At 48.0% G+C, this 25,189-nt stretch overlaps 1 protein-coding gene across 2 annotated transcripts in view; it reads left to right on the plus strand.

Annotated features, from left to right (window-relative positions):
- The first annotated feature begins 20,736 nt into the window (after positions 1-20,736).
- PSMF1 (proteasome inhibitor subunit 1) overlaps positions 20,737-25,189 on the plus strand; it is a 31,367-nt gene continuing 26,914 nt past the window's right edge. Inside the window, exons 1-2 of one of the 2 annotated variants that reach the window (XM_056107837.1) lie at positions 20,737-20,917; positions 23,868-24,020. In XM_056107837.1, coding sequence (XP_055963812.1) covers positions 20,789-20,917; positions 23,868-24,020 — 282 coding nt within the window. In that variant the 5' untranslated portion in view covers positions 20,737-20,788. The remainder of the gene's footprint in view (positions 20,918-23,867; positions 24,021-25,189) is intronic. The other variant, XM_056107838.1, reaches the window with a different exon arrangement.

Raw genomic sequence — 25,189 nt, forward strand, 5'->3', positions numbered from 1 at the left:
CCAAATCCGACCCAACCTCTGTGGCAAGACATTCCCTTTTGTTATCTCTCTCCTTTTAAGTGCTGTAGTCTGCAAAAAAAGACATTGAGTGGCAATCATGTTCGGTCTAAAGGAGCAGACATTTTTAAACAAATTCCAATTTATTAGTTTTTCCTTTATAATTAGTGTTTTTTTGAAATGTCTAGGGAATCTTTGCCTAAGCTTATAAATATATTTACCAATTGTTTTCTTGATCATTTTAATTTTCACCTAAACTATTTAAAATATTTTTGATATGATGTGAAAGGTAGAAATCAAAATTCATTTTATTTCTTAGTTACATAACCAACTGGTCAACCATCACTTGAAAGTGATTGAAAAGTTCTCCCTGCCTTCCCCAGCTGGAATCCCGGTGACCATGAGCTTCTACAAGCATGGCTCTGGCATGCAGGTACCAGGACTTTTTTCTGAACTGTAACGGGGCCACCCCGGCTCCCAGGAAACCTCTGATTCCAGAAGTCATGCCCACAGCCCACCCCCAGCGCCATCTTACAGCACACAGTAGCGAAGAAAAAAAACAGCTGGAGGGCCCCACAGCTCCTGGAGAATGCTCCAGGACCTGTCCAGAGCCGATATCACTGGGAGGTTCCAGATGGGGTAGGTGCTGTCTCCCCGCCTTTCCCAGATGAAATTCCAGTGACCATGAGCTTCTACAAGCATGACTCTGGCTGGCATGCAGGTACCAGGACTTTCTTCCAAATCATGCAGCCGCTTATGTGGCCGCGTGACATTTCCTGATATGCAAAGTGATCAATGGAAAGCAAATGATCTAGCATTTTTCCCTGAAAATCAGGTTTGAATGGTGATAGGAAAATCTGAGCAAAAGATAATGCCCAACCAAAACACATCTGGACTTTGTATTTAACTATGAGAGCACAGCGGTAGGGCATTTGCCTTGCACGCAGTCCACATGGCTGACCCAAGTTCGATTCCTCCGCCCCTCTCGGAGAGCTCGGCAAGCTACCGAGAGTATCTTGCCCGCACGGCAGAGCCTGGCAAGTTCCCCGTGAAGTATTCGATATGCCAAGCACAGTAACAACAAAATCTCCAATGGAGACGTTACTGGGCCCGCTCGAGCAAATCGACAAACAATGGGAGGGCCTTTACCTTTACCTTTTATGATCCTATGCCATCCTGGGAGGGGAAAGGTGTCTGTCCCTCTCCTGCCCCCCTTTGCGGTGGCAGCATGGTGGCCTGCATCTTTTAGAGCCTAATGAACAGATAGGTATGAGACTGTATTGATAAGGCATGTGGGGCTTCATGGGATGGGGGTAGAATCGGCCATGCTCCCCGCCATGACAATGCTCCGAGTTGCCACCCTCAAATGCCTCATCTGGCTTCTGACCGACCATGATCCCAGAGGCACACATACCAATCTTGGAACCCAGGGGCTTCTGGCAGTAATCCCTCTAGGTTTATTACTAAAATGTCAGAAATCCTAATTCACATAGCCACTATTGTGGCCTCACGACATCATATGCTCTTCATAATCAGCAATAGAAAACAAATTTTCTAATTATGTCTTTGTGGCAGGTCTGAATGTTGGGGAAAATTCCAAATAACAATGTTGGATCTTTTGTTGTAATATTGAATGTGATCAACGTAGAGAGAGAGATAGAGAGAGTAAAGTGAAAATCTGCCACACATGCAGGGGGTGGGTTGGAGGGGGGGTTACTGGGGTTCTTGGTGGTGGAAAATGTGCACTGGTGAAGGGATGGGTGTTTGATCAATGTATGACCGACCGAGACTTGAACTGAAAGGCTTTGTGACTCTTCTCACGGTGATTCAATAAATAAATAAATAAATAAATATTTTTAAAAAAAGAAGGTGAATTGAAAAGTTTATCTTTCTTTCGCTTCAAACTCTATCAATTTGTCCCAATCGAGTATTCATGTGGGAATAATATGATTGTGTCCATCCTTTCAATCACTTTCCACTTGTCTCTGTAGCACTATTACCTTGACCTGGTTACTGGTTTCACAGTTACCCCTAGTGTCTTTTAGAGTGTATTTTCCTAACTTTCTTTGTCCAGTCTGTATTTGCTACACATAGCTATTTGGATTTGCATGTAAGTCTTAGAATGAGGGTGACATTTCTCACACACACACACACACACACACACACACACACACAAAGAATTTCCTGGGATTTTGATCAGTTTTAAAGGTGAATTTCCATTTGAATCCATTGTAAAGTTTCAAAGACCCACTTTAAAATGGATTTATATTAAAGTTGAATCCATTTTAAGATTGAATTAAAATTGAATTTCAGGTCAGTAATGGAAAAGAGTCACTGAATTATCTCTGGAGCCAGGGATCCCAAGCACCAGTGGGAAACCATTGTCAGGGATAACTCAGAGGGGCTCAGTGGAGGGACATAGGAGCTGAGCAAGACTAGTCCTGCCCTCAATCAGTTTGGGAAAGAAAAGAACGTGGTCAGAAAGAGCCTTCATGGCCGAGGAAACTGTTCCTATAACTCCTTACTGAACCTCAGTTTCCACCAATTTGTTTGTTTGGGGACAACACTGGTGGCGCTGAGGGGCTACTCCTGTCTCTGTGCTTGGGGGTTACTACTCTCTGCTGTGCTTGGGGGACCACGTGGTGTCAGGGAGGGAATCAGCGCCTCCCCGCATCCTTAGCACACACTGCGGCCTGGAGAACTCTCTACCTACCCCTAATTTCAGGACATTTGTATCACCTAAAAAGATCCCCCTCTGTAAAGCAAGGCTCCTCTTGTATGTTTTGACATTGATGTTGCCAAGTATTGATATGCCCTTTGATTGCAACATTTGTGCCTTTCCACTGTGAGATTTTTTTTAATTTTATTTTTTTAAAGTTGTTCACAATAATTCATTACATTTAATATTCAAACACCAATCCCACCACCATATTTCAAATTTTTCCACCCCAAATCCCAAACCATGCCCCCAAAAGCAGAACCGAAAAAATTAATTTTTTTTCATTTTTTAATTTTTATTAGTGAGACACCATGAGGTACAGTTGTAGACTTACAAATTTTGTGCTTGGGTTTCAGTTATACAATGATCAAATACCCATCCCTCCACCAGTGCCCATTTCCCATCACCACAATTAATTTATTAATTTAAATTAATTTTGTATTGCTTATTATGAATAATCCACTAAAAATGGTCCAATAAAGTTTCCTTAGAGGAAAGTGTGTGAAGATTGTTGTATTTCATCCTAAAGCCATGAAGTCCTTGTATAAGAGTTTATTAATAAATTATGTTTGTTAAAGCCAGTCAAATGTTGTGTGCTGCTCTTGGTACAGCAGCGGTGTAGGTTATGACAGTGGTGTAGGGTATGAGCACTCCGGGAATTCTAAAATTTAGAATACGATTATAGAGCAGATTCACTCATTAGGTGAGGCCTCCCTCCTAGTTATCCTGTTAAAGACAGCCTGGTGTGGGGTCAGCATGTTCTATGTAACTCTCTTCTAGGAGCTTTGTTTCTGAGTCTCTGGATCTTGGCCGTTGATGAGATTATATGGCACCAAGGGCAGTTTGTGGGTGTGACTGCCAAGTTACTGGTAAACTTGGGAGATGGCTGGGGGAGGCCCATTCCCACTCCGAGCGAGCTTGGAGACTTCAGTCATGGGGCCCGCAAACCTGTGTTTTTATACAAATTCCCTCATGAGTAAGGCTCATCTGGGTCTGTGGAGAGCAGCCCTGAGCATGGCGGCTATTGGGTTCTGGAAGTTTTCGACTGCCGGGGCTCTATTAGGGCAGGAAGGGAAACTCAACCTGCCCCCCTCAGAGTTTCCCTGGTGAAGATAACCTGGTACAGAGTCAGGAAATCCACTGTGGGATCTAGATCATGGGGGAGGCTTTGGCAGGAGGGGGCTGTTTTGCCGTGAACCTAAACTTGCCTTTTAAATAAATACTTTATCTATATTTTTAAAGATAAAAGGGGGGCTGGGGAGCTATTCCAGCTGTTTGGTTAAATACAAGACCTGGTCCAATCCCTAGGACTGTAAGAGCCCCTAGTATCCCTGGGCATGACCCTAGAGGTTTCCCCAACACCATGGGGGGTGGTATAGGGGCTTCCCACATCAAGGATCCAAGCAGCATCCTCAAACCCTTACACTGAACTGTCTGAGAATCTCTGGAAGAAGCCCCCCAGGACTCCCTGAAAAATTCTTAGAAACCCTCCCCAACCCCATCTCCAAAAATAAAGTAAAAAAATTTAGCAGTCACTAATTTGTATCCTTTTTCCTGCTATTGGCAACCACAATATACTTTCTACATCTATTCTGAATATTTCCTGTAAATATATAGTGGTGTTTTCTGTCTCATTTCCCCCTCAGTATAATATTTTCAAGGCTCACTCTTGTAGTATCGCTACTTGGTATTTTGGTTGACCAAACAATATTCTATACAAACATTTTGTTTATCCATTTATCAATGGGTGGACAGTCCAGTGGTTTCCACTTTTGGATTATTATGATAGGTACCACCAATGACACTAATGTGCCAATTTTTAGTGTGACTATGTCAGATGTTTCCATATAACTATGAATTCCAATACCAGAACTAGGTCAAAAGATCTAAAACCAAGATTGAGGCATGGTAACCCTATGTTTAATATTTAAATACCGACAAAATCATTTCCCAAAGATGATTCACTGGGCTGAAAAGATAGTACAGCAGGTAAGGCACTTGTCTTGCATGTGATTGAGCTCCAGTAGATCTCTAGATCCACATATAGTCCCCTGAATCCTACCAGGAGTGCTCCTGAGTGCAGAGTTAGGAGTAAGCTCTGAGAACTGCCAGACATGGCCTGGAAACAAAACAAAAAAAAAAAAAAAAAAAACTCCAAAACAAAAGACCATAAAAGTGGTGCATCATTCTAGAATTCCAACAGCATTACCTAAGATCTTTTCCTTCTTGGATCCTCTGGGTCAGGTGAATGAGACCAGTTGTAGTCACTGGTTTATAGTTGCAGTTGTAGTTGCTGATGACATTGTTTTAATAACACCAAACATCAGCCAAGTGGCATAAATGCTGGCTGACTTTGACGGTGAGTGTGGAAAGGTAGGACTACAGCTGAATCTTACGAAGACAATGTTTATGAGAAACAGCCTCGTTCCTGACGCCCCATTCGCTCTTAACGGAACGACCATCTCCGAATGCAACAGCTATGTGTACCTAGGTCGAAAGGTCAACATGACAAATGACCTGGCACCCGAGCTGCGCAGGAGGAAGAGAGCGGCTTGGAACGCCTTCAAGAACGTCAAAGAAATAGCTAAGAGGACGAAGAACCTCCGGCTCCGGGCACATCTCTTTGATTCCACTGTTCTTCCTGCATTAACATATGCCTCAGAGACCTGGGCCCTACGCAAACAATTCAGGTCTCCCAAAGAAGAATAGAAAGAGTTATGCTTGGAATATCACGTTTCACTCAAATGAGAGAAAGAATCCGGAGTTCCGACATCCGTAGACGATCATGAATCAGGGACGCTGTCTCATTTGCCAAGGTGTCGAAAATCAGATGGGCTGGTCACGTAATAAGATTTAAAGACGACCGCTGGACTAGAGCTGTTATTGACTGGATTCCACGGGATGTCAAAAGACCGCGTGGCCGCCCACCTACCAGATGGTCAGACTTCTTCGTCAAGATCATGAACGATCGGTTCGAGGCCCTTCATGTTCCCAGAGCGAACAGATGCCATTGGGCTACACTAGCACACGACAGGGACAAATGGAGACGTTACTGGCGCCCGCTCGAGCAAATCGAAGACTAACGGGAAGTTAAGTGATTAAGTGATTAAGTGGATCCTCTGGATGCATACAATGTTATCCTTGATGATAACCCCTCCCCCATTTGAGGCTCTGCTCATTTTTCCCCCTTTTTCCTCTATCATTTCTTTAGACTGGATCATCCCTATTGAACAAACACCAAGTTCTTGGGCTCTTTGTCTACCTGCCACATGGTTGCTGCTCCCCTTATGACTCTTTAGTAGTTCTTTTCCTTTCCAAAATTTCCATTTGGTTTCTTTTATGGAATTTCTGTCTTTATTGCTATTCTCAAGTTGGTGAAACATCTTTCTCACTTTCTTTTTCTTCTTTAGCCATGGTTTTCTTTAATTCTCCCAATGCAATTGAATTACCGTATTTAACGTCTTTGTCCTATGAGTCAAAGTCTAGACTTCCTCAGGGCAATTTCTATTGATTGTTTTTCTCTGGTCGAGGACCGGTAGTTTCTGGTTTCATGTCTCATGATTACTTTGTTGGAAATGGACATGTTACATAATATAAGGTGGCTACCCTGGTTATCAGAGTCTTCCTTATCCCCAGGAATTACAGTGATTCATTTCCATGACTTCTCCAAACTAATTCCAATAAGTTGGTGTTCTTACATGTGTGGCACTGAAATTCCCACTGGACAGCGAGTGATTGGGCAGAGGTTTTCTTATGTTCCCTAACAGGGAACCCCTAGGTTTCCCAGTTATTTGCGGGACCTGCTACCTTCACAGGTCTCTATGCAAAGGCTCTCAACTCTGCACTCAGTCCTCAAGCCAGGCAGGGGACAGCACTGCCTGAGTCTTCACTTCCTGTTTGTGCAGAGACTTATGATCAGCCAGAGGGGAGGGTTGAGGGCCTTCTCTGATCTTTCCCGGGACTTAGCCCTACCCAGGAACTTGGTTTTCTAGAGTCCCAGGAATGTGTCAGAGCTTTTCAAAACCCCTGAGATAGCTCCTCCTCCAGACCATCCTTTCAAGCTTTTAGTTAGCTTACTGTTTTCCCCAAAAGTTGCCCAGCCCCTCAGGCAGCCCCCAAATTAAACAGCCTTCAAATGCTTTTGACAAGCACCCCCTGAAAAGGGTTTTTTTTAAAAAAAATAGATAAGATCCTAGTTCATTCCAATAAAGAAGCATGACAAATATCACCAAATGGGTCAGGTAATGAATAATGGCTCTCTGGAAAGGGAATTTCAACCTCTTTTTTTTTTTTTTGTCCTCTCTACTGGGGCTCGACTGCTGGACAACAAATCCAGCAGGCTTGGGAGGAGACAAGGTGGGGACAGGGGCAAGTCAAAATGCTGCAAAAGTCGCTGTTGTTGACTTGGTACTTTTTCTCAAACAAAGGCTCCCTTGATGGCTGAAAGCCTTCCACTCATTGGCAGGATTCTGGAAAGGTCAGAACTTTTCAAAACCAGTATTTCTGCCAGCATCGCCCATAGCTTTCCTAAAACAGGGAGTGTTCAGAAGTCCTCCAATACCATCTTCACTTCTTGGAATCTTATGCAGGTCTCCCCTTCAATTTTTTCACCACCACCTCCTGCAACAGGCATTGCTCTGATTGAAGCCCCCCATTTACAAGTGAGGAGGCTGAGGCCAAGGAGGTGAAGCGACGCAGCCATGTCACATAGCCAGTAGCGGGTGCCGCCAGTCTTCGGAGCCAGCATCTAGCTCGAGGCTGGTTGCTCCCCCAGCACCGAGAAGGAAGCTGCCTCTAGCATTAGGAAGTCTCAATTCAAAGCCCAACTTGGCAGCTGCCTTCGTCAGATCCTGGCTGTGCCATTTCCTCCCTGCCTCAGTTTCCCCAAGACAAGAAATCAAGTGCTGGGCAGACGTTCTCTCTCAAGGGTTTGGGTCTCCTGATCCTATTATACCTTTCAGGCCCTCTCCCATAGCTTTAGGGCCTGGATGGGGAACAGGCCTGGCACCTGCACTCAGAAGATGTGTTTAGCTTAGCAGACGTGACAGGCGGCCCTGGTCCATTCTGTTTCCTGGTGGCTTGCAGTGACCTCCAAGGAGACCCTCACCTGCTGTGGCTGTCGTGAATGTTAAATCTCTTTTCAGCTGTGCCATGAAGGCCAGACCAACAGTTCTGCTTCCCTCTGGACCTCCCGGGGCCCAGGAGAGCCAGGCTGGGAGGGGATGGTTCTTGCTTCAGCCCCCTTTGCCCTCATGATTACCACACCTCAGTCCCCCTCTCCACTAAAATCTGCAGGACTCTGCCTCTACTGTCAGGCTGTGGGGTGAAGGGTTTTTTTTTTTAAATACTAAGTGATAGAGAGAAAGAAAGAAAGAAAGAAAGAAAGAAAGAAAGAAAGAAAGAGAGAGAGAGAGAGAAAGAAAGAAAGAAAGAAAGAAAGAAAGAAAGAAAGAAAGAAAGAAAGGAAAAGAGAGAGAGGGAGGGAGGGAGGAAGGAAGGAAGGAAGGAAGGAAGGAAGGAAGGAAGGAAGGAAGGAAGGATGAAAGAATGGAAAAGAAAAGGAAAAAGAAGTTGCCAAGGTTGTGTGCTTTGCATGCACAGGACCCCAGTTCGATTCTTGGCACTGTATAACCCTGACCCCAAATCCTAGCAGATGTGACCCTAGAAGCTCCAAGAACCACTGGCATGGCCAACATCGTCCCTAGCACCACAGGGCCCAAGCAGCACTGCCTCCTTGCACCCTAGCATTGAACCATACAGCCCAGTTGGCTAGGTAATGCCAGACCCCCAGAGCACTGCTTGAGAGTCCTCTCCAAAGATTTGCATGTCTTTCCCTATGTGTAATTTTTGATGACCCCTCTGATTTCTCCATGTTCCAGTCATACATGTCAGTTACCCTCCTACCTCAGGACCTTTGCACTTCCTCTTCCGCCTGATTGAGACATCTCTCTGGCCGGTTTCCTCACCTCCTGCAGTTCTTTAGTCAAATGTCCCTGATCAAAGAGATCTTCTATGGCCTCCCTAGCTCCACTGTGCCCTCCTCATTCCTGCCTCACTGTTCCTCATGCCACTTCACTCTGGACCCTTCATACACATTATTGCGTAACACCAGCCCGCTCCAGGGCTTTTCTGGCCCAAACCAATTTCTTTCTAATTGAATCACTGTGAATTACAAAATTACAAAGATATTTATGATTGAGTTTCAGGCGCCCATTGTTCCAACACCAATCCCTTCTCTGGTGCCTACCGCCCTCCACCAATGTCCCTGGTTTCCCTCCGGTCCCTGCTTGGACGCAGCAGCGCAGGAACCACCCAGGCCACACCCAGCAATGCTTGGGGGCCTTCAGAATGCTTCTTGGGGTGGGGGATAGGGCAAAGATTCAACCAGGGCCGGGAACATGCAAGCCTGCACCCCAACCACTTTACTATCTCCCAGAACCCCTGGTTTGGGCGTTTTTCTCATCCTTGTTTTGAGGGCCACACCCACTGGTGCTAGGGGAACCCCAGGGTGCTCAGGGTTCATTAGGGAAGTGGTGCTCAGGGGCTCATAGGACCCTGCTCTGTGCTGGGGCATGCTCTGTGTGAATCTCAGCCAGGACCTCCCACACACAAGGCCGGTGTTCTAACGTTTGAGCTACCCCCCTGTTCCCTAGAGCCTGGTGTTCATGTCAATATATCTTGGAATTTCGTTTGCCACGTAGTCGCCTCCAGTGCTCAGCACTCAGCCCTCCCTCATGTGTTTTTGAGATAAGCCTCCTACTAGACTCGCCACATCACCCCCGTCACTGTCCAATGAGGGAACACGAACTCAGAGACTTCAGCGTCAAGATGACACAGCAAGAGCCAGAGGGATAGTGCAGTGGGTAGGACGCTTGCCTTGCAGGTGGCCATCCTGGGTTCGATCCCTGGCACCTTATATGGTCCCCTGAGCCCTGTCAGGAGGGATCCATGAGCATAGAGTCAGGAGTTAGTCATAAGCTCTACCACTGTGACCACATGCACCCTGCCACCTGCACCCCCCTCAAAAAAAAAAAGATGACATAGCAAAAGTCAACACTATCCCCTTCTGGAATTGTGTGCATGGGGGACCAGGGTGCGGACAGGAGGTGGCCTGGTCTCCCAACTAGATTGTCAGTTCTAGATGGAGTCCAGGGCATCCGCTGTGGAAATAGTCTGATGTGTGATTATGGTAGCAGGTTTCTGGGGTCTTGGCAGCTGCTCCGTTTCTGGTTGGTTATCTTTGACCTCTCTGGGTTCTGGCAAGCACCTAGGCCATGCAGTGGCCTGCTGTGCCCCTAGTTAGATCCCTAGGAAAGTCCCTGAGGTCACACTGCCTGGATTTGAATCAGGAAGTCTGTGCCACCATGCTTCGGCCAAGACCCTAAAATCCAACTTTGTTTTTCTTCACTGGGTGACCCTGCACAAGCTACAACACCTCTCTGCGCTACTTAATCACTCCCAAAAGAGTAGTTAAGAGCATGGAATTCACATCAGTGTCAGATATTATGATGTCTACACTCCACAGTACACAGGGACTCACAAAGCAATTTGGGGGAAGTTAAAAAGAGGAAGGGATCAAATTTAGGGTCTCCATGTGTTCTACCACTAAACCCATCTCCCTAGCCACATTATTTTTTAATTCAAAATAGAAAGACAGAACTATCAGTACATTATAAAAGTCATCTCCTCTTGGGTTTAAGAGAGTTGAAAGGATCAGCACACATGTCTTGCATGCAACTGGCCTCAGTTCCATTCCTGGAAATGCACGGCCTCGTAGGCAACACTGAGTGCAATCTTAGAGGACGCTGAGCATCTCTGGGGTGACCAGTTAATCCTAGGTACTCTAGGGCTGGAGCAAAACTGCATCTCTGGATTCTAGAATTGAAATACAAGTTCAGTTGCCAGGAGTCGCCCCCAGAACCTCTCAGCACCACTTGGGAGCCTCTTACTCCCAAATAAACCCTCTCTTTTGGTGTGCGCAGGTTGGGAGGCAGAATGGACCACACCTGGCATTTCTTAAGGGCTCTACCTGACTATTTTCTCAGGAATGAGTGCTCAAACCATGCTTGGCCTCACGCAAGGCAGTATCTTACCCCGTGTGCTATCTCTCTATACCCAGGAAACCACATCTTTATAAAAGTTGGCACTGAATCCTAAGAAGTTCACTTAAGTTAAAATTTTATATTTGTTTTCTTAGATGTTCTGTTTCATATTAAATAAGAAATAATTAAAAAAAAAAGGGCATGGAGCTCAATCAGGCAAGCCACGTTCCAGACACACTGGTAAATCCCCCAATAAACAGGAGCCATTTTCTTAGGCCTTTTTTTTTTCCTGTGAACTTGTGACAGTTTCATAACTTTATTTTCTCACTTTTTTAAAAATTGAAGTTATTGGGGTTTTTTTAAATTGAATTGCCGTGAGATACAGTTACTAAACTTTCATGTTTGAGTTTCAGTCATACAATGACCGGACACCCATCCCTCCACCAGTGCCCATTCTGCATCACCAATGTCCCCTTTATACCTCCCTTTTTTTATACCTCCCCCTGATCTATGACAGACAATGTCCCCTGTACTCTCTCTCTCTACTTTTGGGCATTCTGCTTTGCAACATAGATACTGAGACGCTATCACATTTGGTCCTTTATCTACTTTCAGCACACATCTCCCTGCAACCATCATTGTCTTAGTGATCCCAGTAGGATCACTATTCCAGCTGCCTTCTCTCCCAGCTCATGAGGCAGGCTTCCAGCCATGGAGCAGTATTCCTTGTGTCTAGTGTCTTTGGGTGTCAGTCTCATATTATGTTATTTTATATTCCACAAATGAGTGCAGTTTTTCTATGGCCCTCTCTTTCTGACTCATTTCACTAAGCATGATACTTTCCATGACCATCCACTTATAAGCAAATTTCATAACTTCATCTTTCTCTCTGAGGCCTTTTTATCTCAAATAAAGGACCACCCAGGGGCAGCGAGGGGGGAGGGGGGACAGAGACAGAGACAGAGACACAAAGAGACAGAGGTGTCTGCCATAGAGGCAGACTGGGTGGGTGGCAGGAGGGAAAGTGGGCACATTCGTGCTGGGAAACGCACACTGGTGAAGGGACAGGTGTCAGAACATTGTATGACCAAAACCCAACTATGAACAACTTTGTAACGGTGTATCTCACAGTGACTCAGTTAAACAACAGGAGGAAATACATAATGAACCTTTGCCATGTGTCAGGCCCGAAGGGAGGTACTCCAGTGAACTCATCATCAGAAAACCTCTCAACAACCTTCGGGAGAGACCATCACCACCTGTTAAGACAGTGGGATCAGTCACTGGCCCTGGTTTGCCCAGAGAGCTAGCCATCAGGTGTGAGGAGGCTGTGGGACTCAGACACCACCCCTCTGCATTCATTCTTGTAGCCAATGATCCTGAAGAATGTTTCTTACGTATATTTGTAGTTTATGGAGTATGTGTATTAATAGGCATGTTAGACATGTGCGTATTTCGACGCCAGGAAGCCCATGGAGGATGCTTCATGGCTGAGGAAGCAAAATTCGTGTCTCCCAGGGGCTGGAGCAATAGCACAGTGGGTAGGGCGGTTGCCTTGCACGCGGCCGACCCAGGTTCGATTCCCAGCATCCCATATGGTCCCCCGAGCACCTCCAGGAGTGATTCCTGAGTACATGAGCCAGGAGTAATCCCTGTGCAACACTGGGTGTGACCCAAAAAGAAAAAAAAAATTGTGTCTCCCAAGTCATGCTGGGTATCCAGACCCGGAGCTGACCAACGGGAGGCGAGCGCCTGGAGAGACTTCCAGGCTGCATCTGGGCTTGGTGGGGGCTGGGGAGGGTCAGGATCCTGACCCTAAAGGATGGAGGCAAGGACGTTTGCAGAGGGACACGGAGGATGCAGGAAGGACCTCAGAGACTGAGCAGCTCAGCAGGTTTTGTGATTTCTCAAGACGGTTTCTCCCTGGGGTCAGCTCTGCCTGCAGTCGGAAGGCTGGCAGCACTGAGGGGAGAGCTGTCTGTGGGGTCCCGGTGAGCCGCCTAGGAGGGAATCAGAACACAGAAGCGGCCCACCGCCTCCCCATCCTGCCCGGCCCCGTGGGCATTTGTCTGAACCCGGACGCCCTCTTGTGGCCTCTCTTATCTTTGCATGGACCCTGCGAGTGTCCTCCGTGCATAGACCATTTCTGTCCCTAATCCCAGTCTTTCCCGCTCCACCGCGGGCCAAAAGCATAATCACAGCCCTTCAGCTATTCCTATGTGACTTCAGGATGCAGAACGTGGCAACTTCTAGCCTTGTGCGACTCTCAGGGGGCACAGCCAGGTGACGGTGAAGCGTCTAAGAATAACCTCAGGTTCAAATCCTAACCTCAGTGTTTGGGAACTACTGAACAACCTTATTGACCTTCCCTTTTCCTTCAAGACATGATGGGCATTTAATGGGCAGTGGAAATAAATCCTTGGACCTTGGACTCTGAATGCAGAATTGAGGCTGGGGTGGGGGGGTGTGGCTGGAGGGAACGTGGCATAAGAACGGTGTGGAAGATACAGGGAATTTTGCTAGTGGAGGGAGGGAAGTAACTTTGTACGCCAAAAGCATAAACACTTATTATGTCTGAATGAAAATAATTTTTCTTCAAGAAGAATCGGGGGGGAGGGGGCTGGAGCAATAGCACAGCGAGTAAGGCGTTTGCCTTGCACGCAGCCAACATGGCCCACACAGGTTCGATTCCCAGCATCCCATATGTTCCCCTGAGCACTGCCAGGAGCAATTCCTGAGTGCATGAGCCAGGAGTAACCCCTGAGCATCGCCAGGTGTGACCCAAAAAGAAAAAAAAAAAGAAGAATCAGGGGGGAAAGATAAGGGTCATAATATTTTCTACCTGGCAGTTTTCAGGGATTACTCCTGGCTTGGTGCTCAAGAGTGGCCCCCTGATGGTGCTAAGGGGACAATGTGTGAGCAAACCAGGGTGGGTGACATGCAAGACAAGTAAACGTTTTATTCCCCTATGCACTCTTTCATGGCCGCTATTTTCCGTTTTAAAGAGTGGTGGGGATTAAATGGAAAAATACCCATGAGCTATTGAATCTGTGAAGCCCCAATACCATCCCTGCTACCCATCCCCCATGCATGCTCAACCTTGGGGGACCCGAAACCTGATCTGTTGGGGAATTGGGGAACAGTTTTTCCGCAACACGCCCAAACACGTTGCATACCAGGTCCGGGCAGACATGAGGCAAAGAATGACAGGCGTGCGAAGAAACACCCTCCAGGAGTAGCTGATTGCTGTTCACTTTATTGCCATATTTTATAGAGCATCTTGGCTTACAAGAAGGCCCAATCACAAGAAGTCCAGCATTATTGGCCTATCAACTCTCCTACTCTGCTTTGCCCCGGTCCAATCCCAATCAAGGCTAGATGCTGTGGTTAGGATGACCTGCTAAGCGTACATGACAGTTTCTGTGTCTTGGGCGCATGTTATTAGGAGGTTCAGTGAGGCTCAACGCCAAACACTCTGTGCTGATACCCTGTTCTTGCCAACTCTGCCCAGATACTCCCTCTTTCGAAGCTTCACTTCTAAGCCACTTTGCAAGGCCGGGTCTTATCTGCCCCAGTGTCCGTCACGACACTCCACGCTGATCGTCCCGGGGGGGACTCTCTAGTGAGGCCACCATCTCTTTATTTCAGAGAGCAGTGCTAGTCTCGCTTCCAGGAAGATGACTAGTCAGCAGCAAGGCCTGGTGCTCACCCCCTCCTTCCAACTGTCACGTCTTTGGCATCAGGCTGGGCCATGTTTTTCGTGGCTACCCACTCGGTGAAGGGGTACAGAGCACAGAGGGGTTTTTGCTCGAGTCAGCCTGGCATATCGAATACTCTCGGTAGCTTGCCGGGCTCTCCGAGAGGGGCAGAGGAATCGAACTCGGGTCGGCCATGTTGGCCGCTTGTAAGGCGAATGCCCTACCCGCTGTGCTATCGCTCCAGCCCAAGACAATGAAATTATTGTCTGATACTATAATGGTGGGTATGGGTCATATATTTGTATAAACTCAAAAGGACTCACAATACCAAGTGTGAGCCCAAATGTCAATGGTGGGCTATAGGTGAAAACAGGGTACAAATGTAGCTTTCCAACTGTCACTGATGTGCCACTCTGGGAGAATGTACCACGCTGGAAGAATGCTGATAAAGGGAGAAACTGTGTGTTTGGGGGGGGGCATTGAGGGGGGTAGAGAAAGGGAATGTTTGCTCTCAATTTTTCCATAAATATTAACTTGCCATAAAAATGTGTATTCAAAATATATTTGTTTTGTTTTTGTTTTTGTTGTTTTGCTTTTTGGATCACACCTGGCGTTGCACAGGGCTTACTCCTGGCTCATGCACTCAGGAGTTACTCCTGATGGTGCTCAGGGGACTATATGGGATGCTGGGAATTGAACCCGGGTTGGCCATGTGCAAGGCAAACGCCCTATCTGCTGTGCTATTGCTAGATGCCCTAAAATTGCTGGGCGATGCACTTCAAGGCCACAATGAGAAAGCACCTCAGACCCACTCAGGCACCTTTCACTAGAGAAAATAAGTAACAAGTGTCAGCAAAATCAGAGCCTCTGAGACTTAATTTCAGGAGGGGGTGGGTAAAACATTACCCCAGCTGTGGCAGCAATACAATGATTCCTTGAATAACCAATGCTATTGATTTAACAATTCCATTTGGGGGATATATTTTCAAAAGAATGGAAATCAGGATCCTGATAAAATATTAATCTCACTCCTCACCGTGAAAACAGCAGCATTATTCACAGTATCCAAAAGGTAGGGGCACTCCAAATATCCAACAACAGATGATTAGACAAGCATCTAAAATGTGATAATGATAGATGATAAACAGCTTGAAAAAACACAATTGGGTATGGATATTGTTAGACTTTAAGCAGGAAAGAAATTCTTGCACCTGTTATGATGTAGGTAAACCCTGAGGGCAGGGCCAAGGAGCTAGTGAAAATGCTGGAGTACTTGCCCAGGACCATACGCACCAAGTGGCCTCCAAGCACCTTCAGGTGTGGCCGCGAGGGCCCTGAGGACAACCATGATGGCCCCTCAGCACCGCATCACTGAGTCAGAGTTTCCAGCCTTCCAGCCAACAGCACCAGACCAGGCATGGCTGAGAATGGTCACCAGCTCCCGAGCAATGCTGGAAGGTATCTAGCACACCACCCTCAAAGAAAATGCCTGCTGATATTATGGTCAGTGAAGCAAACCATCCACCAAAGGACAAGTGCCATACAGTTTCACTTACATAAAATTCCTAGACCAGTCAAATCCTTAGAAAGGGAAGCAGAGGGTTCCCGAGGACCAGGAGGTGAAAGGAATGGAAAGTTTTTTTTTGTTTAAAGGTAGAGTCGCCATTTGTGGAACATTTAAAAAAAATAAACAGTATGAGACTAACACCCAAGGACAGTAGAAACAAGGGCCAGGAGGATTGTTCCACAGTTGGAAGCCTCAAGGGCTGGGGGAGAGGCAGTTGGGACAGAGAAGGGACCATTATGACAATGATGGTCGGGAGGGATGACTCTGGAAGGGAGATGAGTGCTGAGAGTGGGTAAAGGACCAAACGATGGCCTCTCAGTATCTGTATTGCTAACTATAATACCCAAAAGGGAGAGAGACAGAGAGACAGAGAGAGACAGAGACAGAGAGACAGAGACAGAGATAGAGAAGAAAAGTGCCTGTCATAGAGGCAGGCCAGGGGAGGTGAGTATGACAGGAGGGGAACTGGAGACATTGGTGATGGGAAATGTACACTCAGGGAGGGACGGATGTTGGAACTTTGTACGACTCAAACCTGATCACAAAAGTTTTGTTACTATCTCACAGTGATATGACTTCAAAAAATTAATTAAAAATTTTAAATAATAAATGTAAAGCCAACACGGGTTGTTTTGGTTTGGGGGCCGCACAGCAGTGCTCAGGGCTTCCTCCTGGCTCTGTGCTCAGGGGTCACTCATGACAGGACTCAGGTGACTCTATGAGGTGCCGGAGATTGCACCTGGGTGGACTGCATGTAAAGAAAGCACCTTCCCCACTCTTGATCTCTCCAGCCCACAGAGTCTCAGTTTTGCAAGATTGATCTTGCCAAGAGTTCAGGAGAAGAATCCTAGTGACAATTGTACAATAATATGAATATATTTTATACCACTAAGCTCCATTTCAATTGGTAAAGATTGCAAAATAGTATGCTATGTGTATTCTTACACAATGAGCATATATTTTAACTAATATATTTAAAATTATAACATAAATTTTTAAAATTATAACATGTTTTTATTTATTTATTTATTTTGCTTTTTTGGGTCACACCCAGCGATGCACAGGGGTTACTCCTGGCTCTGCACTCAGGAGTTACTCCTGGCGGTGCTCAGGGAACCATATGGGATGATGGGAATTGAACCCGGGTCAGCTGTGTGTAAGGCAAATGCCCTACCCGCTGTGTTATCGCTCCAGCCCCTATAACATGTTTTTAAAGGCATATATATTTCAGGTGTCCCATAGGTTGGACACCACACGGACCAGAGGAACTAGACTTGGGCTGTTAGCATTCAACATTATGAGTCAATGAGGGCTTCCTGGAGGAGGTTGGGCATTTGGGCTGATGTTAGGGCAGAGGAATAAAAGAATTTCAGTGGTGAGTGAGTCTACCTTAACGCCTCTTGGACACAACTCCTCAGATTAGCGCTTCAAGGTTGCCAAGGAGACAGGGAGCTTGGAACATCTACATTGCTGTCACTTGGCAACCAGGAACTAGCCAGAGCAGCCACAGGTCACATTCTCCCCACCATCTCAGGCCTCCTCTCTGGCATGGGCTCCCCGAGACCCAGGCAGCGGGGGCCCATCTGGGAAGTGGCATCTTCCATCTAAAGGGATTCCAACCATTCACAGGTCTCATAGGGAAAACCCCCGTTGATGGAGGTAAGAGCACAGAAAGTGCTGGATCAGCGGGGAGTGGAGGCATGAGATAGTCTTTAGCCCAGAGTGGGAGTGGGGGGGGGGTCCTCCCATTTGTCCCCATCCCTGGGGAATCCTGAGGTCTAGGGCACTCAGAACACATTACTAGCCCCCAAGTGAGTCACAGACTAATGCTAAGTCACTAAGAGCTAGTGCTCACGCGTAGTCTTGAAATACAGGTGCAAGTGTCCACTCTAAGCTGGCAGCAGGGCCAGCATTCACCAAACTGGCGAATGGTTCCTAGTGGGATGGGCATAGATATCACCTTACAGTGACCCTGCTCAGAGGTCATCTCTAAACAACCAAGATTGCTTGCTCTAAACGTCTCTAGACTGAGGGTATTCACGTTCCCAGAAGTGGAATTCAACCTGCGGCCATGGGAGGGTGGGTAAAAAAAAAAGAATCTCCCAGTTCCCAAGCTCTGAATTATATCATCTGAATTATATCATTGTTATATCATTATCATTATCAGACACATCGTACATGGGCCCCAGAGGTAATCCAGTTGATGATGCAATGCCTCTGAGCTGTCCTACCTTTCCTGCCCAGGCCCCACCCCACGACGGCTGCTCTGGACACAATTACGTCCCCTCCCCCAAATACTCAGATCTTTGTTTCTTGTTGGCTTTGGAGACAGCTCAAGCTCACACCAAGATAATGGTGCATAGCAAAGAACCTAGATGCAATGGGACTCTGGCTCTCGCTGACTGAATGCCAAGCAGTGGTTCATGAACCAAGGGGTGGAAATGGAGCCGCCGTCTGTCCAGCTGAGAGGTGTGCATGCCCATAAAAAACATAAAGTGGTAATAAGCTAACCAGTAGTCAGCATGCTTTTTACAGCACCACGGAACCAGCCATTCTAATCAGCTCCAATTAAAAAATCTCTTTTTCGCCAAGGCAGCCAGCAGCTTACATGCTGTCCCATACTCTCCCCTGGCCAACCCACTGTGGCTCATTGCCCACAGGGGACAGTCGTCATGGGCAGAGAAGATGAGAGAAGGCCTCCCTCAGAAGGTGCCACAGATCCTCTCATCACACATGGCTAGTTAAACATCACACTTCTGAGTCTGTGCAGACACTGTTCGCTTTGGTGGGAACACCTTTTGTTCCTCAGTTAATTCTCCAGCTTCCATTCTGGTTCAGTCCTTTTCAGTCTCGGGTCAGAGGACTGCTCCTCCAAGGAGCCTCCTCTGACGCCAGACTGAATACATTATACTTCAGGGCTTACACAGACCTTCAAGGGCCTCCACCCTGGCATCTTTGGTACTGGGTTATCTTGTCTCACTCTCGTCTAAAACAATCACGAGGGGGTGGGCTGGAGCGATAGCACAACGGGCAGGCCGTTTGCCTTGCACTAGGCCGACCCGGGTTTGATTCCCAGCATCCCATATGGTCCCCCGAGCACTGCCAGGAGTAATTCCTGAGTGCATGAGCCAGGAGTAACCCCTGAGCATCGCCAGGTGTGACCCCAAAAGCAAAGATAAATAAATAAAATTTTAAAAAATTATGAGGGGTTCCATGGGGGGTTGGGGGACACCAACGCAGCCAGTTCATCTGGATCTGGCTCACAGTGGGCACCACAGGAGGACTCCTCTGAGTAGGAACCTTTGAGTAATACCTACCTGTTCATGGGAACCCAGTCTACAGCTTTAGTGAATGGTGGGTTGAATGAACTAGTCCACTGGGCGTTTCAATAACCAGGAAAGGTTTTGCCATCAGAAGGGACCCAGCAAGTGGAAGCAGGGGAGCTGGAAAGTATGCAGAATCTTAGCTGCTGAGTGTAGGACACTCTTAGGGAGAGAGAAAATGGAGTCCAGCAGTTGAGAGTCTGGTCCACTTGCCAGTGAGATGATGATGCATCATCTGAGATGGAAAACACTAAGTTTGTTTAGGTAGAAACGATAAGTGGATTTGAAGAATTTTGTGGAGGAAGGGAAGGGCAAATACAAGATTGAAACCGGTTCTTTTACAAAATTATCCTTTTAGTTGTAACATGATTACAATCGTGTTAACATTCACATTTTTGATATACAAAGTTACTGCACCTTCACCAACATCGGGAGTCTCCAGACCCTCCAGCATAGATTGAAATTTGATAGTGGATCCATCGTTCGGGGTAGCTTCAGTTTCCTGAGCTGGTGCTGTCATGGGCAAACAGAGGTCATCAAGGAACATCCCTCAGAATGGTTGATAGTGAGGTGAAGCGTGGGGCACAGGTTCTAGCGCACAATACGCGCGTCCACGTTTTGTTGTAGGAGGCAGATTGTTGGGTCCCTGCACCGTGTCTGCTACTCCCAAGCTGCCAGTGGCATCTTGGTCACCTCCGTGCCTGTTCCACTCATCTGCACAATGGCTCGATCAATGCACCCGTCTTATAGGGGTGGGTTGTGAGGATTGCGTAAAAGAATGCCAGCTGGGGGCTGGAGCAATAGCACAGCGGGTAGGGCGTGTGCCTTGCACGCGGCTAACCCGGGTTCGATTCCCAGCATCCCATATGGTCCCCTGAGCACCGCCAGGGGTAATTCCTGAGTGCTGAGCCAGGAGTAACCCCTGTGCATCGCCAGGTGTGACCCAAAAAACCAAAAAAAAAAAAAGATAAGAATGCCAGCAAAGCACCTAGAGTCACGTGGCACACAGCGGGCACCGCACAAGTGCCAACCGTCGCGAGGAAAGGCTTCAGCCCCGTTGCCTAACCTCTTCCCCCACCCTGCGTACGGAGGGGGAGTCAGTGGCCCAGAGCAAGGCGCCCTTCCGGGCAGGCACCGATCCTGTCAGCCACAAAGATGCAGCTTCGGGGTCCGGCCCCATGCACCCCGCCCTCACCCCGCCAACGCCCCCGCCCCCACCCCCCAACCCTCCGGCGCCCGCGCGCGGCCCGCGGAACTTGCAGCGCGGAGCTCGGTTTCCCGCCGGACGCGAGGCGGCGCCGCGCCGGGAGCCACTTCCGGCAGCCGCGCCCCGCCCCCCCGGGCGTCCCCGTTTCGGCCGCAGGTGGAGACGCCGCCGCGCCCCGAGGAGCAGCGCAGCCGAGTCGTCGGGCGCGGAGGGCGCCGGAGCGGCCGTGGCGGCCATGGCGGGCCTGGAGGTCCTGTACGCGTCGGCCGCGCCCTCGCTCAGCTGCGCGCAGGACGCGCTCGTCTGCTTCCTGCACTGGGAGCTGGTCACGCACGGCTACTCCGGCCTGGGCGCCGGCGAGCAGGTAGGCGCGAGGGACGCACACGCACACGGATGTGCACACGGACACACAGACACACTCAGACACGCACACACACAGACACAGACACGCACATACACACACGCACACACACACACACGCACACAGACACGCACACACAGACATAGACGCACACAGACACACACACACAGACACAAGCACACACCCAGACACACGCACACACAGACGTACTCAGACACAGACACGCATATACACACGCACAGACACACACAGACACGCAGACACACACGAACAGACTCAGACACAAGCACAGGCATACACAGACACAGACACACATGCACACACAGACACACACACAGACACACACGAACAGACACACAGACACACACGAACAGACACACAGACACACACGAACAGACACACAGACACAAGCACAGACACACGCACACAGACACACAAGCACACACACCCTGGGGGCTTTGTCTGAGTCCCCTGACACCTTAGGGACATCAGACTGGTATTGACATCGTCCAGGGAGGATCTGTCACCCCTTGCTGTAAACTATGCGCCCCTAAATTTTCAAAAATGTGCAGAGAGAATATGATGGTCCTTTTTTTTTTTAATTGAATCACAGTGATCAACAAATTTACAAAGTTGTCATGAGTAGATTTGAGTCGTAATGTTCCAACATCCGTCCCTTCACCAGTGTACCTTGCCCACCACCAATGATCCCAGTTTCCCTCCTGCCTTCCACCCTCCACCCCAGCCTGCCACTCTGGCTGCCCACTCATCCTCTTAGGGGAGCCCAGAAGTGAGGGGTGCCCCCTGGCAGTCTGCCCCTAGTGCTGATCATACCTGCCCTCCATGGGGACGGCATTTGTATCCCACTCTTGGCGGGGGGTGTGGGGTGTGTTTTGCTTCTCCCTGTGGTGTTTCCTTATGTTACGCGTAGAGACCCCACGCAGAGGCGTCATTACTATTGTTTTATTTGGCGGGGGGTGGGAGGGGGGGCTCTCTGGCCGAGGCCAGGAGATTCTGCTGACCTAGAGTGTTTGTCAGACTGAAGATGTTTCTGTGGCCTGCTGCCACCTCCCGCCACCCTTTCAGAGGTGATAAGAGAGCATGGAAGGCGTCCTAGATGTCTACTTGGTCGTTTGACAATTAAACAGAAAAAATTAAATTTCTGCTTTTTCTCTTTGATGTTGTCTCCCTTGACACAGGGAAATTGTGTACATAGAGTATTGCTAAAAGTAACAAAGCTATTGGCTTCACGAAAATTCTTGTGCTTAAATTGTTTCTTGAAGCTCAAACCAGCTTTTCAGCTCCTGGATGGGCTAGGTGGCCAGGGGACAAAGATGGCCATAGATTTGAGGTAGAGAATTGGGGTTTCTGCTGTTGGGGCCTAAGGGCTCTGTTTCCTTTGGATATGTTTCTGCGCCTAGGCCGTGGGATGGACTTGCAGCTGTTACACAGTGCTACCAGGCCCAGGTCTCTGTCAGAGGGACAGTCCTTACTTTCTTGGGGCTTGTCCAGCTGGCCTTGCTAATAAAAGCCCCCAGCAGTCGCCCACCTGGGCCTCTGGATGCCAGGCCCATTCTGCCCTTGACTCACCAGGACCATGGGCACATGCAGCCCTCAGAGCCCTGTTTTTCATCAGAGGAGAGGTAGTTAACTCCACAGCACGCTCGCTGGGCTGGCCAGTTTCCATCTGTAGCTCTCTGGGATGCCTGATACTGATGTTAGGGCCTAGAGGACTGCTGGATACTGTGTTTGGCTGTTATCACCAGGGCCAGTGTCCCGCTGTCCCATCAGTCTCATCAGTCTGCCCTATATCAGAGCTGCCCTCAGCCTGGGAAACTCTGATTCCAGTGCAATAGGAGCTTCACTTCCCAGGGCCCCGGAACTCAGAAGCCAGAAATGATGGGATAGTGAGCAGATCAAATTGGGGGGGGGGGGGGGGCAGAGGGGCAGACAGACAAACAGAAGTGTCTGCCATAGAGGCAGGCTGGGGAGGACGGGTGGCAGGGGGGAAACTGGGGATGATGGTGGTGGGAAATGTGTGTGCACTGTGAAGGGATGGGCATTGGAACATTGTATGACCTGAAATCCAATCACAAACAACTTTGTAACTGTGTATCTCACAGTGATTCGATAAAAATGGAGAGGGGGTAGATTATTACTGATTTAAAAAAAATCCTGGTGGGTTGTCAGGAAGATAATTACACATTGCCCTCCCCCCCTTCCTACACAAATCTATCTTTAAACAGCAGAAAGTGCCCCCAATTACACTTGAGGTCTCAGCTGCATCCCTGGATCATTCCGTACTCTGCCCCCACCTGGAGCAACACCCTGCTTCCAAAACTTTTCCAAATTTCCCAGGAACTTGTTGGGGGAGGAGAACAGTTTCTTTTTCCTACAAGTAGCATAGTGGTTGAATCAGTTTCACTTTTGTTTCTGTGGGTTTCATTTTGCTTCAGGTCTGTGAGTTTCCTTATCCTTAGCCAAGTCTTCACACAGGACGTTTAGAGTAGTGGGACCCCTCCCCCGCTGTGGAAAGAGGCGAGGCCTCAAGCCTCTGTTCATCTCCCTAAGGGGGCGTTGCCCCCCAGCAACTTGATGATCCTCTTGCAAATTGCCCGAGTTCCTAGTAATGAAAAACGCAGTCTCAGAATCTCATGGTAGCCCTGAGGTGAGTGGCCTTGTTCTTGGCAGGAGAAGGTGCTTCTCTTTAGACCAGGGCTGCAGATTTCTTGACAGGTCCTACCCGGGGCTGTACTATAAAGCACTGTCTTTATACAGCTGTGAGGGAGGAGCACCAAAAGAGAGTTCAGGCCTGGCTCCCGCACCTCTAACTTGTTGTGTGGCTTTGGGTTCCTGCCTTCTGACCTCCACGCATCAAAGAAATGAGTACAAGGACGAGGGTCCTTGAGAGTTTTGTGTCCTGATCCTCCTTTCTACCCTACTGTCTCCTTAGCCAGGTCCCAGCGATAAGAAATCAGAACTTCTGCCTCCCGAGTGGAACAGCAACAAAGACCTGTATGTCCTCCGGTATGAGTCTAAGGATGGGTCCAAAAAACTCCTCCTGAAGGCTGTCACTGTGGAGAACAGCATGATCATCAATGTGCTGGTGAGGTGCTGGGCTCAGGGGCTGGCCTCTGGCAGTGGACGTTGGGCGCCTTTTTGAAATCCATAACCAGTGTGACTCTAGAACCTAAAATGCTTATAAAGTCCTTACTTGACCTGAGGTGAGAACCCTGAATAGTGGAATAGAGACTATTATAGAAAACATTTAAATAAAAAAAAAAAAGCTGTGTGCTTAGAGATGCTGACCACCTAGTTTTGTAGAAGGGAGAAGAACTTTCCAATACGGGGACTGGTCAGATAACCACTCATGGGTAAATAAGGTCAGTCCGTTTTGTGGCAGACAGTAGGAGGGCATAAAGCTCAGTGCAGTCCCAGGGAACTGGCTCTTCTAGCTTTTCACTCGGCCTACAGGTGTATTGCCTGGAAGGTTTGACATTTCATGCTTCCTGTGCTGGAAAGTTCTTTCCCCTCTGCCATTGGCCACCATACCCAGAGCACGCCTTTCTCTACTCTAGCCAGCTCGTCTCAAAAGTCCCATTCTCCTTGCCAGAAGAATCTACATTTTTATTTTCACCATCATTTTATTTTCCTGCCTGGTGCTTGCCACAATTTGCAGTTATATATTTACTCTTTGATAATATTTATGTTCTGCCTATAAGCACCTTGAGGACCACTGATATTGTGCCCCTATTATTTATATGCATGCTAAAAGTGTCTGCCTTGTACTGCATCTTGCTGTTCTCATTCAGTATGTTTTGGAGACTACATGGAGTGGTTGGGCTGGAATAATAGCACAGCAGGTAGGGCATTTGCCTTGCACGTAGCCAGCATGGCCAACCCGAGTTCGATTTCCTCCGCCCCTCTTGGAGAGCCTGACAAGCTACCGAGAGTATCGAGCCCGCACGGCAAAGCCTGGCAAGCGCCCCATGATGTATTTGATATGCCAAACACAGTAACAGTTGTCACAATGGAGATGTTACTGGGCCCGCTTGAGCAGTATGAACAACGGGAGGACAGGGACAGTGACAGTGACAGTGATGGAGTGGTTATAAATCTATCTTGCAGACTCTACTATGTGGTATTCTTTGGTACTGTAATTTATTCATCTCTCTTTTGTTAACTATTTAGATTTATCTCCCTTTTATTAACTATTTAGATCCAGTTTATTCATCTCCCTTTTATTAACTATTTAGGTCTTTAATCAGTGCATTC

This window comes from Sorex fumeus, unplaced genomic scaffold (genome assembly GCF_029834395.1).
Source record: "Sorex fumeus unplaced genomic scaffold, SorFum_2.1 ptg000178l, whole genome shotgun sequence".
NCBI lineage: Eukaryota > Metazoa > Chordata > Mammalia > Eulipotyphla > Soricidae > Sorex > Sorex fumeus.